This window comes from Oryctolagus cuniculus, chromosome 1 (assembly GCF_051225735.1).
Source record: "Oryctolagus cuniculus isolate XC-2025 breed Fujian yellow rabbit chromosome 1, ASM5122573v1, whole genome shotgun sequence".
Classification (NCBI taxonomy): Eukaryota; Metazoa; Chordata; class Mammalia; order Lagomorpha; family Leporidae; genus Oryctolagus; species Oryctolagus cuniculus.
In genome coordinates this window covers 208,614,436-208,627,593 of record NC_142867.1, presented here as the reverse complement: position 1 = coordinate 208,627,593, position 13,158 = coordinate 208,614,436, and the positions used below count along the sequence as shown (strand labels likewise).

Here is a 13,158-nt window from a genome sequence, read left to right as displayed (position 1 = left end):
AATTATATCTATGACATGTGTTTTAATATATATTTTCTCATAATCCTGATTGTAGACTTTGTAATGGCAACACTTTACATTACTCTTCTATTTATTCTTATTGGGATCTGAACATGACTAGGTGTAAGCTAGACTATCAGAAATACTCTTAAACTATTATTCTGTTTTTAAAATATGTGTCCTTCAACAATATTTTAAAGAATATTTAACAGTATGATGTCAATATAGATTTTCTCTAAAATATAATAATTATGTTCTTGAACTTTTTTTAGGTTGTTATACCAACTTATTTAATAAGGCAAAAGAGAATTGATTTAAACCAGAAACACTTAGATGGTCTGCCAGCTTAGGATAAAGTTTTGTGAATCAAGTGCTTTCAAAACTAGTTATGTCAGCATCAGCTAGGTGTTTATAAGGAATGCAGATTCACTGGCCTTTCTCTAAACACCAAAACAAAATCTGAAGGTTTTCAAGAGCTTCACATGTATATGTAAAAAGTAAAGCCATGAGCCAAACTTAGTGTCAAAGACCTTATTTTCTAATCCACTTTCTTATTTACTTATCTCGTTACCTGTTGTCAAGCTCCATCTTGCTAATAGAAAGAATGGGGATAATATTTGAGATATTATATTTGATTAAAGCATAGACTATATTTGATATATTATATCATATATTATATTCAATAAAGCATATATGAGATGACTTTTAAAAGTTTGTGGAAGAATTAATTAAAAGATAAGTTTTCCTGTTTATTAATTACTGATTAAAAATTCCAGTACTTGTTGTGTAGTCTTTTGCCCTCTATACTGTTTTATTATTGGGGAAATTGAAATGAAGAAGTAGACTTAAAGTGGACAATTAAGCAGGGTTTGTGGAAATTTCAAGTCAAGAATATATTATCGACAACAGGAAAGGTTATTTCTACATGTGTATCTCATCATATGTAGAGCTTCACATGTTGGCAATGGGACATAGGTACTTCTGTTATTCCCAATTTCATTGTATTCTACTATTTTGGAAAGATGTTATTGAAGATAACTGGATATCAGGTCATCAAGTAAGTACTCCTTCTAGTACATTCTAAAAATATGATTGTTCAGGTAATTTGTGGCATTTGATTCTTGTCTGTACATTTATTTTATGTTAGATCTTCCTTTAACAGCTTGAAAGACGATAACATGGGTGACAGTAACCAGACATCAGTGTCTGAATTTCTTCTTCTGGGTCTTTCTGGATACCCAATAATTGAGATAATTTAATTTGCTCTGATCCTAGTTATGTACCTAGTTATTCTAATTGGCAATGATGTTCTGATGTTCTGATCATAGCAAGCATCTATGATTACCATCTTCACATACCCATGTACTTCTTCCTGGAAAACCTCTCTTGTTCTTAGTAATAAAAAAGGTTGCTTCTGAAATTGTTTCTGGTCTTAGGTGGTGCTTCACAATTTAGAAACAAGACATAAAACTTTCTATATATTGGTCATTGTACTCCAGAAACAAATGTTGTGGCAGATAACACAATGGCAGAGCTTTGAAACAAATACTCTTTCATCCTAGAGTAATGATTATTCAAGACGTCTGTTATATTTGTTGTTTGGCTGTGAAAAGATTTTATGTTTGGACTTCCTTTGACAACCTGAAAGCTGGAACATGGATAGACTAAACCAAACATTTGTGAAAGAATTCATTCTTCTGGGACTCTCTGGTTACGCAAAACTTGAAATGGTTTTCTTTGCCATGATTCTAGCTATGTACCTGGTGGTTCTAATTGGCAATGGTGTTCTGATCATAGCAAGCATCTGTGATTCCCGTCTTCACACACCCATGTACTTCTTCCTGGGAAACCTCTCTTTTCTGGATATCTGCTACACATCCTCCTCAGTTCCCTCAACTTTGGTGAGCTTAATTTCAAAGAAAAGAACCATTTCCTTTTATGGCTGTGCAGTGCAGATGTTCTTTGGCTTTGCAATGGGGTCAACAGAATGTTTCCTCCTTGGCATGATGGCTTTTGATCGCTATGTGGCCATCTGCAACCCTCTAAGATATCCCATCTTCATGAGCAAGGTGGTTTATGTACTGATGGCTTCTGTGTCATGGCTCTCCGGTGGAATCAATTCAGTTGTGCAAACCTCACTTGCCATGCGATTGCCTTTCTGTGGGAATAATATTATCAATCATTTCACATGTGAGATCTTAGCTGTTCTCAAACTTGCCTGTGCTGATATATCACTCAATATTATCACCATGGTAATATCAAATACAGCCTTCCTAGTTATTCCACTTTTGGTCATTTTTTTCTCCTACATGTTCATCCTCTATACCATCTTGAGAATGAACACAGCCACAGGGAGACACAAGGCCTTTTCTACCTGCTCAGCTCATTTGACTGTTGTGATTATATTTTATGGTACCATCTTCTTCATGTATGCAAAACCCAAATCTCAAGACCTGATGGGAGAAGACAATCTGCAAACTTCAGACAAGCTCATTTCTCTATTTTATGGGATAATGACTCCTATGCTGAATCCTATTATCTATAGCTTGAGGAATAGAGATGTAAAAACTGCTGTAAAATATCTGCTTAACCAAAAGCCTATTCGGTAACATCAGGAAGTATAGATCTCTGTATACAGCTATTAAGATGGACTCATAACTAAATCAATAGGAACTTTTTTTTTCTTGAGAAATCATGGTTTGGAAGAGATATTTTTATTCTTTGCCTTTACTAATCCTGCTCAGCTAGAAGTACTGAGAACTACAGTTTTGGTACAAATTCAGCTTCTAACCTGTCCTTATCCAGATCTCACAACCACAATGAATTCCATTGGAAAATAGTCCTGGTGATACATGAAATCACTATTTCCAGTGGACTGTGTAGAAATATAGTGGAAAATAATCACACATAAATTATGGAAATTGAGAAGCAAGGGTAACAACTCTCTAATTATCCTGTCAAAATGATACTGTTCATCTTTTATAACCCCTAATTATCTTATTAATAATAAGATAAATATTAAAAGTCAGGTTCCAGTGTCATTTAACTTTCCAATAAGTTGAAGAAATACCTACTATACTACTAACTTAGAAATAGTGTAGTGACCTAAAATTTCAGAACTGAAGCTCAGACTCTAAATTGAGAACTTAAGTCGCTACCTTTTTTACTGTAAGCTAATAATTACTAGAATACTATTTCTCCCTAATGATAACTCCATTAATATAAAATCATACTCCCCTTATCCTTCCTCTCATATATATATATGTATATATATATATATATATATATACATACACACACACATATATAAAGAAAGGTTAGTCTAGGAGAAGAAGTATTCAATGAATGTTCTATTTTATGGTGAGCAATGAACAGTGAGATGCATTTGACTGTTGTTCCTGTGAAAGAATGGAAACTCTGTTCCAATTCAAACCAAATGAAGAGGTGCTTCAAGAGAGCTTTTTAGAGTTTTGGGTGCCAGTCTGGTGTCTGTCTTGGTGAATTGAACCCTGCTGAGCTCTGGAGACCACAGACTAGCAGAGAAGTTAGTCTGGAAGAGGAAGGAAGGTGGGTATTCTAGGTCAAAAATATTTCCACAGACTCAAAGTGATAAAAACAATGATGACTGGGGAAAGAAATTACTTTGTGTCATTCTCTAATGAGTTGAAACTCACATATATAACATAATTTTATATATGCACATATTTCTGTAGACTATATCTCTAGAAGGCCAATGCTGAGCTGAGCACAAGGTATCCTTAGGCTACAACATCTAGATTTCCCACAGTCTTTTAGTATTTTATTCCAGCTTTTTGGATTCAGCATTAGTTTCCAACTCAGTTTTCCTCTTTACTATTTGTTTTGGAGTCTATATCAACTCATATCTCTTTCTCAAACATTGTTACTCTTTGCCAATCTACTTCCTTCTGTTGACTCAGGTATTTGCCTAAATTATTGGCCATTAAACCCTGCTGTCCTGCTATTGTCCAACAAGAACTGGAATATTGTCACCACAGAGATTCTAGATGCTGGTTTCTTCTTTGGGTTGGATTACACGATTGGCAATTCTTTTGCTTCTCTTCCAAAAGCATGTGTAAGACAATGTGGATGATGGCGTTTGAACTTCTGATACCTCTCCTTCCTCCTCAACAGAAAGGCTACATATGTATGTGATCCTTGTTTAATGCCTTCAACCTTTGATTTATGACAACATGCCTTTGGGAATGCAAAAATATTATTTTTTCTCATCAGCTATTAGCTTCTAACAATTTTTCCCCACAAAAAGTATGTACACTTGGATCATGATGGACTAATAAATATTCTATAGATATGAGAGAGTGTAAACATTCCATAGGGATATAAAAGTGAGGGTAATATGACTTCAACACAGACAAAAAAAAAGGATCAAGAACAACCTCCCAACTCATCAAAGAGATAATGACAATAATGATACTATATGAATTTTTATCAATTCTCAAATGATGGCTAGTGGAATAAAAAAATGTAGCCAGAAAATGTAGGCCTTAAAACACTGGAAGATGAAGAACACATAAATAGAGTGGTAAGTTGTGACAGACTTTAATTTACAGAACTTAAGAAAGATTATTAAAGTGGATCATTTTTGTGTCTATTATAAAGCCTCCCTTCTGAATTCAGAAAGGGCCTAAAAAGTACCAAAAACTGGTAGCCTTTATCCTGTCTTTGGAGGTGGTCTCTTGATGACATAACAATGGGAGGGTCTGGAGGCATTCAAACAAATGCAAAAAAGTATGAGAAATATGTAGTCCTCCGACTCCCTCCAGATGGGCTCCTGCACCCCCATGGGAGACCCGGAGGAACCTCCTGGCTCTTAGCTTCAGATCAGCACAGGTCCAGCCATTGCAGCCAATTGGGGAGTGAGCCAAAGGATGGAAGACCTCTCTCTCTTTCTCTTTGCCTCTCCTTCTCTCTCTGTAGCTCTGACTTTCAAATAAATAAATAAATCTTAGAAAAAAAGAAATGGATGTCTGGGATTTGAACTGTCACCCATGTGTGATGCCATCACTGCAGACAGAGGCTTAACTTTCTATACCAAAGGGCCAGCAGCACCCCCCATTATATTTTTAACTTCAATGAAGATATTTTCTGTACTCCCATGTTTATAGCAGCACCATTCACAATAGGCAACAAATGGAAACAAGTGTCCATATACTGATGAATGCATAAAGGAAGTGTGGTACATATATGTGATAGAATCCTACTCAGCCATAAAAAAGGATAAAATCCTGTCATTAGTAGCAACATGCATGGAACTGAGGTCATCACATTAAGTAGAATAAGCCAACAACAGAAATGCAAGTATAACATGATCTTGCTTTATATGAAGCCTTAACAAAGTTCTCTTGTAATTTTTTAAAATATTTGTTTATTATTTTGAAGACAGAGACAGAAGAAGAGACAGAGAGAGATCTTCCCTCCCCTTGTTCACTCCCCACATGGCTGCAATAGCTGGGATTGAACCAGGGTGAAGCTAAGAGCCGAAAGCCTCATCCACATCTCTGATGTAGGTGGCAGGGGTCATCTTCTGCTATTTACAAAGGCATATTAGCAAAGAGCTGGATAAGAAGTGGAGCACCTGGGATCAAAACTGTGCCAATATGTGATGCTGGCATCACAAGTGGCTTAATAGGCTATGCCATAGCACTGGTCCTACAATTTTTTTTAAATGAGAGAGTAAGTGAGTGCAAGAATGTGCCAAAGTGCTCCCATTTCGTGGTTCACTTCTCAAATACCTGCATCAGTAGGATAGGTTAAGTGAAGGGATGGAACTGGGAACTGTTGCATAAAAATGTTTACTTTTCCGCATCAGTTGAATGGAATATTATTTTTTTAACTTGACATTAATTCAGAGTGGTGACATAAATACTAAAAACAAAGGAGCAGATTTCCTTAAGAGGTGGACATAATTTATCAGTATAAATGTAAGTCCTGAATACCATGAAAGAGTACTTTTCCATTTATAATTAAATTGATTATTAAGCATGAATGTATAATGTAAATAATATTAATAAAATGACTGAGGTTTTATCAAATATACCTATGATAATATAATCACCATTTTAATCTGTACAGTGTTGGCTAGTCTATAAAGTAGTTTGCATATGCTATCTGTGTTTTTCCCAAAACAAACTTATGAAAAAATTAAGGTAGGTATTTCTTTGACTATTTTACAGATGAAAAAACTAAAGCTATGTATTAGAGAAAAAGGCATCTATTGTTTTTAATGTCCCAGACCAAATCCATGCAACTGTTAGGTGATCTCTCTATATTTGAAATGCATGAACTGATTAATTTCTGTATAAGATGGCAGCTTTTTAGTACTAATAAAAAGCTGCCTTAAAAAACTGAGAACATGCTGCAGATAAATAATTTCTGCATATTAAAGTCCTGATTATTAATTCACTTACACAGCACGAGCAAATTGCTTAAGAGTCTAAAAAGTAAACCTTCACTTATTAGGTCAAATTTCATCTGTTATGTGTAGCTGCTTTGCTAGACTTTAAGTATAGGATGATGACCAAGATAGACAAGCTCCTTCCCCATGTCTCTTGTTATTTTCCACTGTACAAGTTAATAATTTCAAGTGCTGGGAGCAGAAGAGAACCAAAGGCAGCAAGATAGCCCTGACTCAAGATGTATTTGAATTGATGAAGGAATTTCTGCCTAGCAGTGAGAAATTTAAATCAAGTGGAAAGGAAAAGCACTTTAGGTAGCCTAGGATACATTGTCATTACCTTTGTATAGGAGGGGAAGCCAACAGCTCTCCCCTGTCCTGGACGCCCAAAGGGCCTCACCTGGAACACCTGTATGTGTCCCAGTAAGTCAATGTTTTGTTGTCTTCCTTTTACATTCATGACTGAGCTGCTCAGTGTACTCATGACTTCCATATAAGGCAACCCCTGACCAATTTCTGATCTCCACTTGAGGAGAATTTTAATTTAGCCTAAGAAGTAATCTAAGGTGAGTGTAGAATCGTTTCATATGTCATGGAGTGTTCTGAGGCTTGTGACTGCATCCTGCAGATATGAACTTTTTTCTATGATTAAAGTTAAATCCTCAAGACTTAACCATTTCCTTGTACATTCATTGAATAGAGTCAAGTTTTGACTTTATGATTTCAACGAGGTTCTCAATGACAATTCTCTGTTGTTGACACATAATTTCTGTATAGAGTTTGATGCTACCTTTTAGATATGGAAATAGTGGAAAGAGAATTTGCATTGGACTTTGCTGCTGCTTATTATTAGTTTATGTAATCTCAGCCAAGTGAGCTAATTTCAAGCACCATTCTGGCATATTAGAGTCCATATCATAATTTTTCCATTTAAATTAACAAAAAAGTTTTTATTAAAAAGATACTATTGGCTTAAACTAAATAAATTTAAAATAAAAAATTCCATTGATGTTCAATTTTCTTAACTTGGAAATTCAGGACTCTATCATCTATACTTTATTTCAAGGCTGAACTTTCCACTTGATAGTCCTTAAGTAATTTGTTGGTGAAGTGAGAATCCCACTGTTTAGTTTGACTCCTGATTCTAAGACATTACACATAAACAGAAATTTTCCCACTTCTTGTACAAAAAGCTATGTTTTAGAGTGGGGGTTGACCCTCTGCGGATGTTCCCAAAAATATTAGACCACATGAGCATGCAATTTTGGTTAATCTGAAGACTGGTGGTGATTACAAAACTTGATTTGTGTATGTGTATGTGTATGTGTGTTTGTGTGTGTGTGTGTGTGTGTATCTGTCCCAGGTATTAATCACTGGTAATCTAATTAATAAAGCATCTTAATTCCTCATGTCACGTATCTGTTCAAAAACCTAATAAAATAGTTATATGATGTCAAGTTTGGAGGGTAGCTAAAGTCACAGAGTCTAAACCCTAACCTTGTGTTGCTGTTTTCTAATAATGGGTCCCCTTTTTATATAAAGTATTAATTTCTTTGCCTGACCATTGGATCTTTGTATATGAGGGGACTTCAAAAATTTGTGGAGAGGTGAGTGGTTTGCCTCGCAGTTAAGGTGACTGCATCTCATATCTAGGTTTGATACTGGGCTCTAGCTCTGACTCCAGCTTGCTGCTAATGCAAGCCCTGAGGAAGCTCTGGAGATGGCTCAAATAATTGGGTTCATGCCCTGCTAGTGGAATACCTGAATTTTTTTTCAGAAAATTTCAACTTTATTACTTGATGAAAAGCACATAAAAATATAAAACATCATTTTAGCCATTGATCATCAAAGTGTCTAAGGGAGCGCTTAAATATATTTTCTAAATTTCAGATGTAGAGTTTGCTATCACGAGAATAAAGAGCATGATCAGAAATGACTTGTATTATCATGTTTATGTTTATTTTTCTTTTTTCTTTTATTAACTTTTATTTAAAAAAAATAAATAAATATAAATTTTGAAAGTACAATTTTTGGATTATAATGGCTCCCCCCCATAAACTCCCTTCCACTGCAACCATCCCATCTCCCACTCCCTCTCACATCCTATTCATCAAGATTCATTTTCTTTTTTTTTTTTTTTAAGATTTATGTATTTATTTGAAAGAGCCACACAGAGAGAGGAAAGGCAGAGAGAAAGAAAGGTCTTCCATCCACTGGTTCACTCCCCAGATGGCTGCAATGTCCAGAGCTGCGCCCATCTGAACCCAGGAGCCAAGAGCTTCTTTCACGTCTCCCACATGGTTGCAAGGGCCCAAGGTCTTGGGCCATCTTCTACTGCTTTCCCACACCATAGCAGAGAGCTGGATGGGAAGAGCAGCCAGGACAAGAACCGGAGCCCATATGGGGTGCTGGCGCTTCAGGCCAGGGGGTTAACCCACTGTGCCACAGCGCCGCCCCCAAGGTTCATTTTCAATTATCTTTATATACAGAAGATCAACTTAGTATTTACTAAGTAAAGATTTCAACAGTTTGCACCCACACAGACACACAAAGTATAGAGTACTGTTTGAGTAGTAGTTTTACCGTTAATTCACATAGTACAACACATTAAGGACAGAAATTCTACATGGGGAGTAAGTGCACAGTGATTCCTGTTGTTGATTTAACAATTGACACTCGTATTTATGATGTCAGTAATCACCCGAGGCTCTTGTCATGAGCTGCCAAGGCTATGGAAGCCTCTTGAATTCACCAACTCTGATCTTATTTAGACATGGGAAGGCCTGAATTGAGTCCAGTCTTTGAGTAAGCCCAGTTCCAGCCCCAGCCAATCTAGGCATTTGAGCAATGAAACAGCAATTGGAAGGTGCTGGAAAATGCAATTAAGTTTGCTGGAAAATGCAATTAAGAGATGACATGAAGTGGCTGGTGTTGTGATTCAGTGGATTAAGCCACAACCTGTGATGCTGGCATCCCATATGAGCACCACTTCAAATACCCACTACTCTACTCCCTGCTAACATGATCAAGAAAGCAGTAGAAGATGACCTGAGTACCTGGGCCCCTGCCACCAATGTGGGAAACTCAGATAGAGTTCCAGCTTCCTGGCTTTGTCTCTGGCCAAGTCCCAGCCATTGTAGCCATTTGGGAAGTGAATCAGTGGATGGAAGATCTTTTTCCCTCTGTTTTTTTTCCCTGTCTCTGTGTAACTCTGCCTTCCAAATAATTTTTTAAAAGATCATATGAATTTTCTACAGACCCCTGAATACTTGAATTATTTACATTTTCAGATGTTGATGCTGTCATTCCTCCACAGAAATTCCCTTATTTGAAAATAGATACTGCCAATCTGCTCTTCCTCATTGTGGCTCAATGTGTTGTTCCCTCTGGGATACTCCACGGGCTTGAATAAGTAAAAAAATAATATGGGATGTCTGTAATACATTAAAGATTTTAAAAAACTCAATTTAGGTTGTTCTTAGAAATAGAAAAGGTTGCTTCTGAATTTGTTTCTAGTCCTAGGTGGAGCTTCACAGTTTAGAAACAAGACATAGAAAGGTACCTCCTTCTCTGATGGCCCGTCTTTTCCACTGGGATCTCACAGAGATCTTTCATTTAGGTCATTTTTTTCCACAGTATCGTGGCTTTCCATGCCTGAGAAACTCTCATGGGCTCTTTAGCCAGATCCAAATGCCTTAAGGGCTGATTCTGAGGGCAGAGTGCTATTTAGGACATCTGCCATTCTATGAGTCTGTTGTGTATCCCGCTTCTCACTTCTCATATTGGATCATTCTCTCCTTTCTAATTCTATCAGTTATTATTAGCAGATACTAGTCTTGTTTAAGTGATCTCTTTGATACTTAATCCTGTCTTTATAATCAGTTATGAACTAAAACTGATAACTTTGACTAGTAAGATGGCATTGGTACATGCCACCTTAATGGGATTGATTTGGAATCCCTGGGCACATTTCTAGCTCTGCCATTAGGGGTAAGTCTGATTGAGCATGTGCCAAACTGTACATCTCCTCCCTCTCTTATTCTCACTATTATATGTAACAGGGATCACTTTTCAGTTAAACACCTAGGAATAATTGTGTGTTAATTAAAAGAGAGGAGAGAACGTCCACTTTGATTATGGCCTTGTCTAAATAAGGTTAGAATTGTGAACTCAAGAGGCTTCCATAGTATTGACAGCTTATGACAAGAGACTCAGGTGATTACTGACATCATAAATAAGAGTGTCAATTGTTAAATCAACAATGGGGGAGTCACTGTGCACTTACTTCCCATGTAGGATCTCTGTCCTTAATGTGTTGCACTATGTGAATTAACGGTAAAACTACTACTCAAACAGTACTTTATACTTTGTGTATCTGTGTGGGTGTAAACTGTTGAAATCTTTACTTAGTAAATACTAAGTTGATCTTCTGTATATAAAGATAATTAAAAAATGAATCTTGATGAAGAATGGGATGGGAGAGAGAGTGGGATGGTTGTGGGTAGGAGGAAGGTTAAGGGGGGGAAAAGCCGCTATAATCCAAAAGTTTTACTTTCAAAATTTATATTTATTAATAAAAGTTTAAAAAAAAAACAAGACATAAAACTTTATATATATTGGGCCGGCACCATGGCTCAATAGGCTAATGCTTTGCCTGTGGCACTGGCACACCGGGTTCTAGTCCCAGTTGGGGCACCGGATTCTGTCCCAGTTGCCCCTCTTCCAGGCCAGCTCTCTGCTGTAGCCCGGGAGTGCAGTGGAGGATGGCCCAAGTGCTTGGGCCCTGCACCCCCACGGGTGACCAGGAGAAGCACCTGGCTTCTGGCTTCAGATCAGCGCGATGTGCCTGTCGCAGTGCGCTGGCCGCAGCGGCCATTGGAGGGTGAACCAACGGCAAAAGGAAGACCTTTCTCTCTGTTTTTCTCTCTCTCACTGTCCACTCTGCCTGTCCAAAAAAAAAAAAAAAAAAACTTTCTATATATTGGTCATTGTACTCCAGAAACAAATGTTGTGGCAGATAACACAATGGCAGAGCTTTGAAACAAATACTCTTTCATCCTAGAGTAATGATTATTCAAGACGTCTGTTATATTTGTTGTTTGGCTGTGAAAAGATTTTATGTTTGGACTTCCTTTGACAACCTGAAAGCTGGAACATGGATAGACTAAACCAAACATTTGTGAAAGAATTCATTCTTCTGGGACTCTCTGGTTACGCAAAACTTGAAATGGTTTTCTTTGCCATGATTCTAGCTATGTACCTGGTGGTTCTAATTGGCAATGGTGTTCTGATCATAGCAAGCATCTGTGATTCCCGTCTTCACACACCCATGTACTTCTTCCTGGGAAACCTCTCTTTTCTGGATATCTGCTACACATCCTCCTCAGTTCCCTCAACTTTGGTGAGCTTAATTTCAAAGAAAAGAACCATTTCCTTTTATGGCTGTGCAGTGCAGATGTTCTTTGGCTTTGCAATGGGGTCAACAGAATGTTTCCTCCTTGGCATGATGGCTTTTGATCGCTATGTGGCCATCTGTAACCCTCTAAGATATCCCATCTTCATGAGCAAGGCGGTTTATGTACCTGTGGCTCTCCATTGGAATCAACTCAACTGTGCAAACCTCACTTGCCATGAGACTACTTTTCTGTGGGAATTACATTATTAATTTCTTATGTGAGATCTTAGTTGTTCTCAAGTTAGTTTGTCCTGTTATATCCATCGACATTGTTACCCTAGTAGTGTCAATTATGGCTTTCCTGGTTCTTCCATTCTTAGTAATTTTTTCTCCTACATGTTCATTCTCTACACCATTTTAAGACTGAACTTAGCTAGAGGAAGATGCAAGGCCTTTTCTACCTGCTCAGCTCATGTGACTGTGGTGATCATATTTTATGGCACGATCATCTTCATGTATGCAAATGCAAGTCACAGGACCTGATTGGAAAAGATCATTTGCAAGTCACAGAGGAACTTGTTTTTATTTTTATGGGGTAGTGACCCCCGTGCTAAATCCTATATTTTATAACTTGAGAAATAAAGATGTAAAAGCTATTAAGAAATATCTGCTGACTGAAAAGCTATTAATTAATAACAAAGGAAAATGTATGTCTTTGCTGTATAATTAAATGGATTTAGCTATTTCACAATTAATACATGTATATTAAGAGATGTTGCACACCATAAGTATATAAAATTTTAATCTTAAAGCAAACAAAAAGAATAAAAATGATATCATTAGGAAATCATTGGGATCTTGTTTGGGGAAAGAAAAATATGGAGAGATGGTTTTTATGTTTTGCTTTCATTAGCTCTGCTCAGCTTGGCTTTTGTCAGATTGTTCTAATCTGTAGTTTTGTTATTTTCAAGAAGGAAGTAAATAAACACTACTACTATTATGATAAGATTCAGTAAATTGCACAATTCCCAGAATAGTGCCAATTTCATAGTAGCCCACTTTGTAGAGAAGGTTGAAATTGAGTTTTGTTATTGAGCCCATATTTGGGAATTGATACAGATTCCAAATTGAAGATAAAGGACGTTAGCATTTCTAATTTTTGTCATCTATCAGTTATTAAGGTCAGGTATCTTTTTGTAAGTCTGTATTAATATAGACTTATAATAAAATGCCATTCTTCCTTGTCCCTTGACCTACATATCTTTATGAAGAAAGTATTGAGCATGGTTCCTTTGGAAAACTGGGAATTTGTTGTAATCCAAGTCAAGTG

General features: G+C 36.8%; 2 protein-coding genes across 2 annotated transcripts; both read left to right on the top strand.

Moving 5' to 3' along the window:
• The first annotated feature begins 1,655 nt into the window (after window positions 1-1,655).
• Window positions 1,656-2,609, top strand: LOC149128841 (olfactory receptor 13C4). Its single transcript, XM_089304918.1, has one exon. The coding sequence runs from the start codon at window positions 1,656-1,658 to the stop codon at window positions 2,607-2,609; it is 954 nt and encodes a 317-aa protein (XP_089161044.1).
• An 8,890-nt stretch (window positions 2,610-11,499) lies between these two features.
• Window positions 11,500-12,558, top strand: LOC100358573 (olfactory receptor 13C4). Its single transcript, XM_089306774.1, is given in 6 exon segments — window positions 11,500-11,581; window positions 11,584-12,013; window positions 12,015-12,208; window positions 12,211-12,351; window positions 12,354-12,407; window positions 12,410-12,558. Coding segments are annotated over 6 exon segments (1,050 nt in total).
• The last annotated feature ends 600 nt before the right edge of the window (window positions 12,559-13,158 follow it).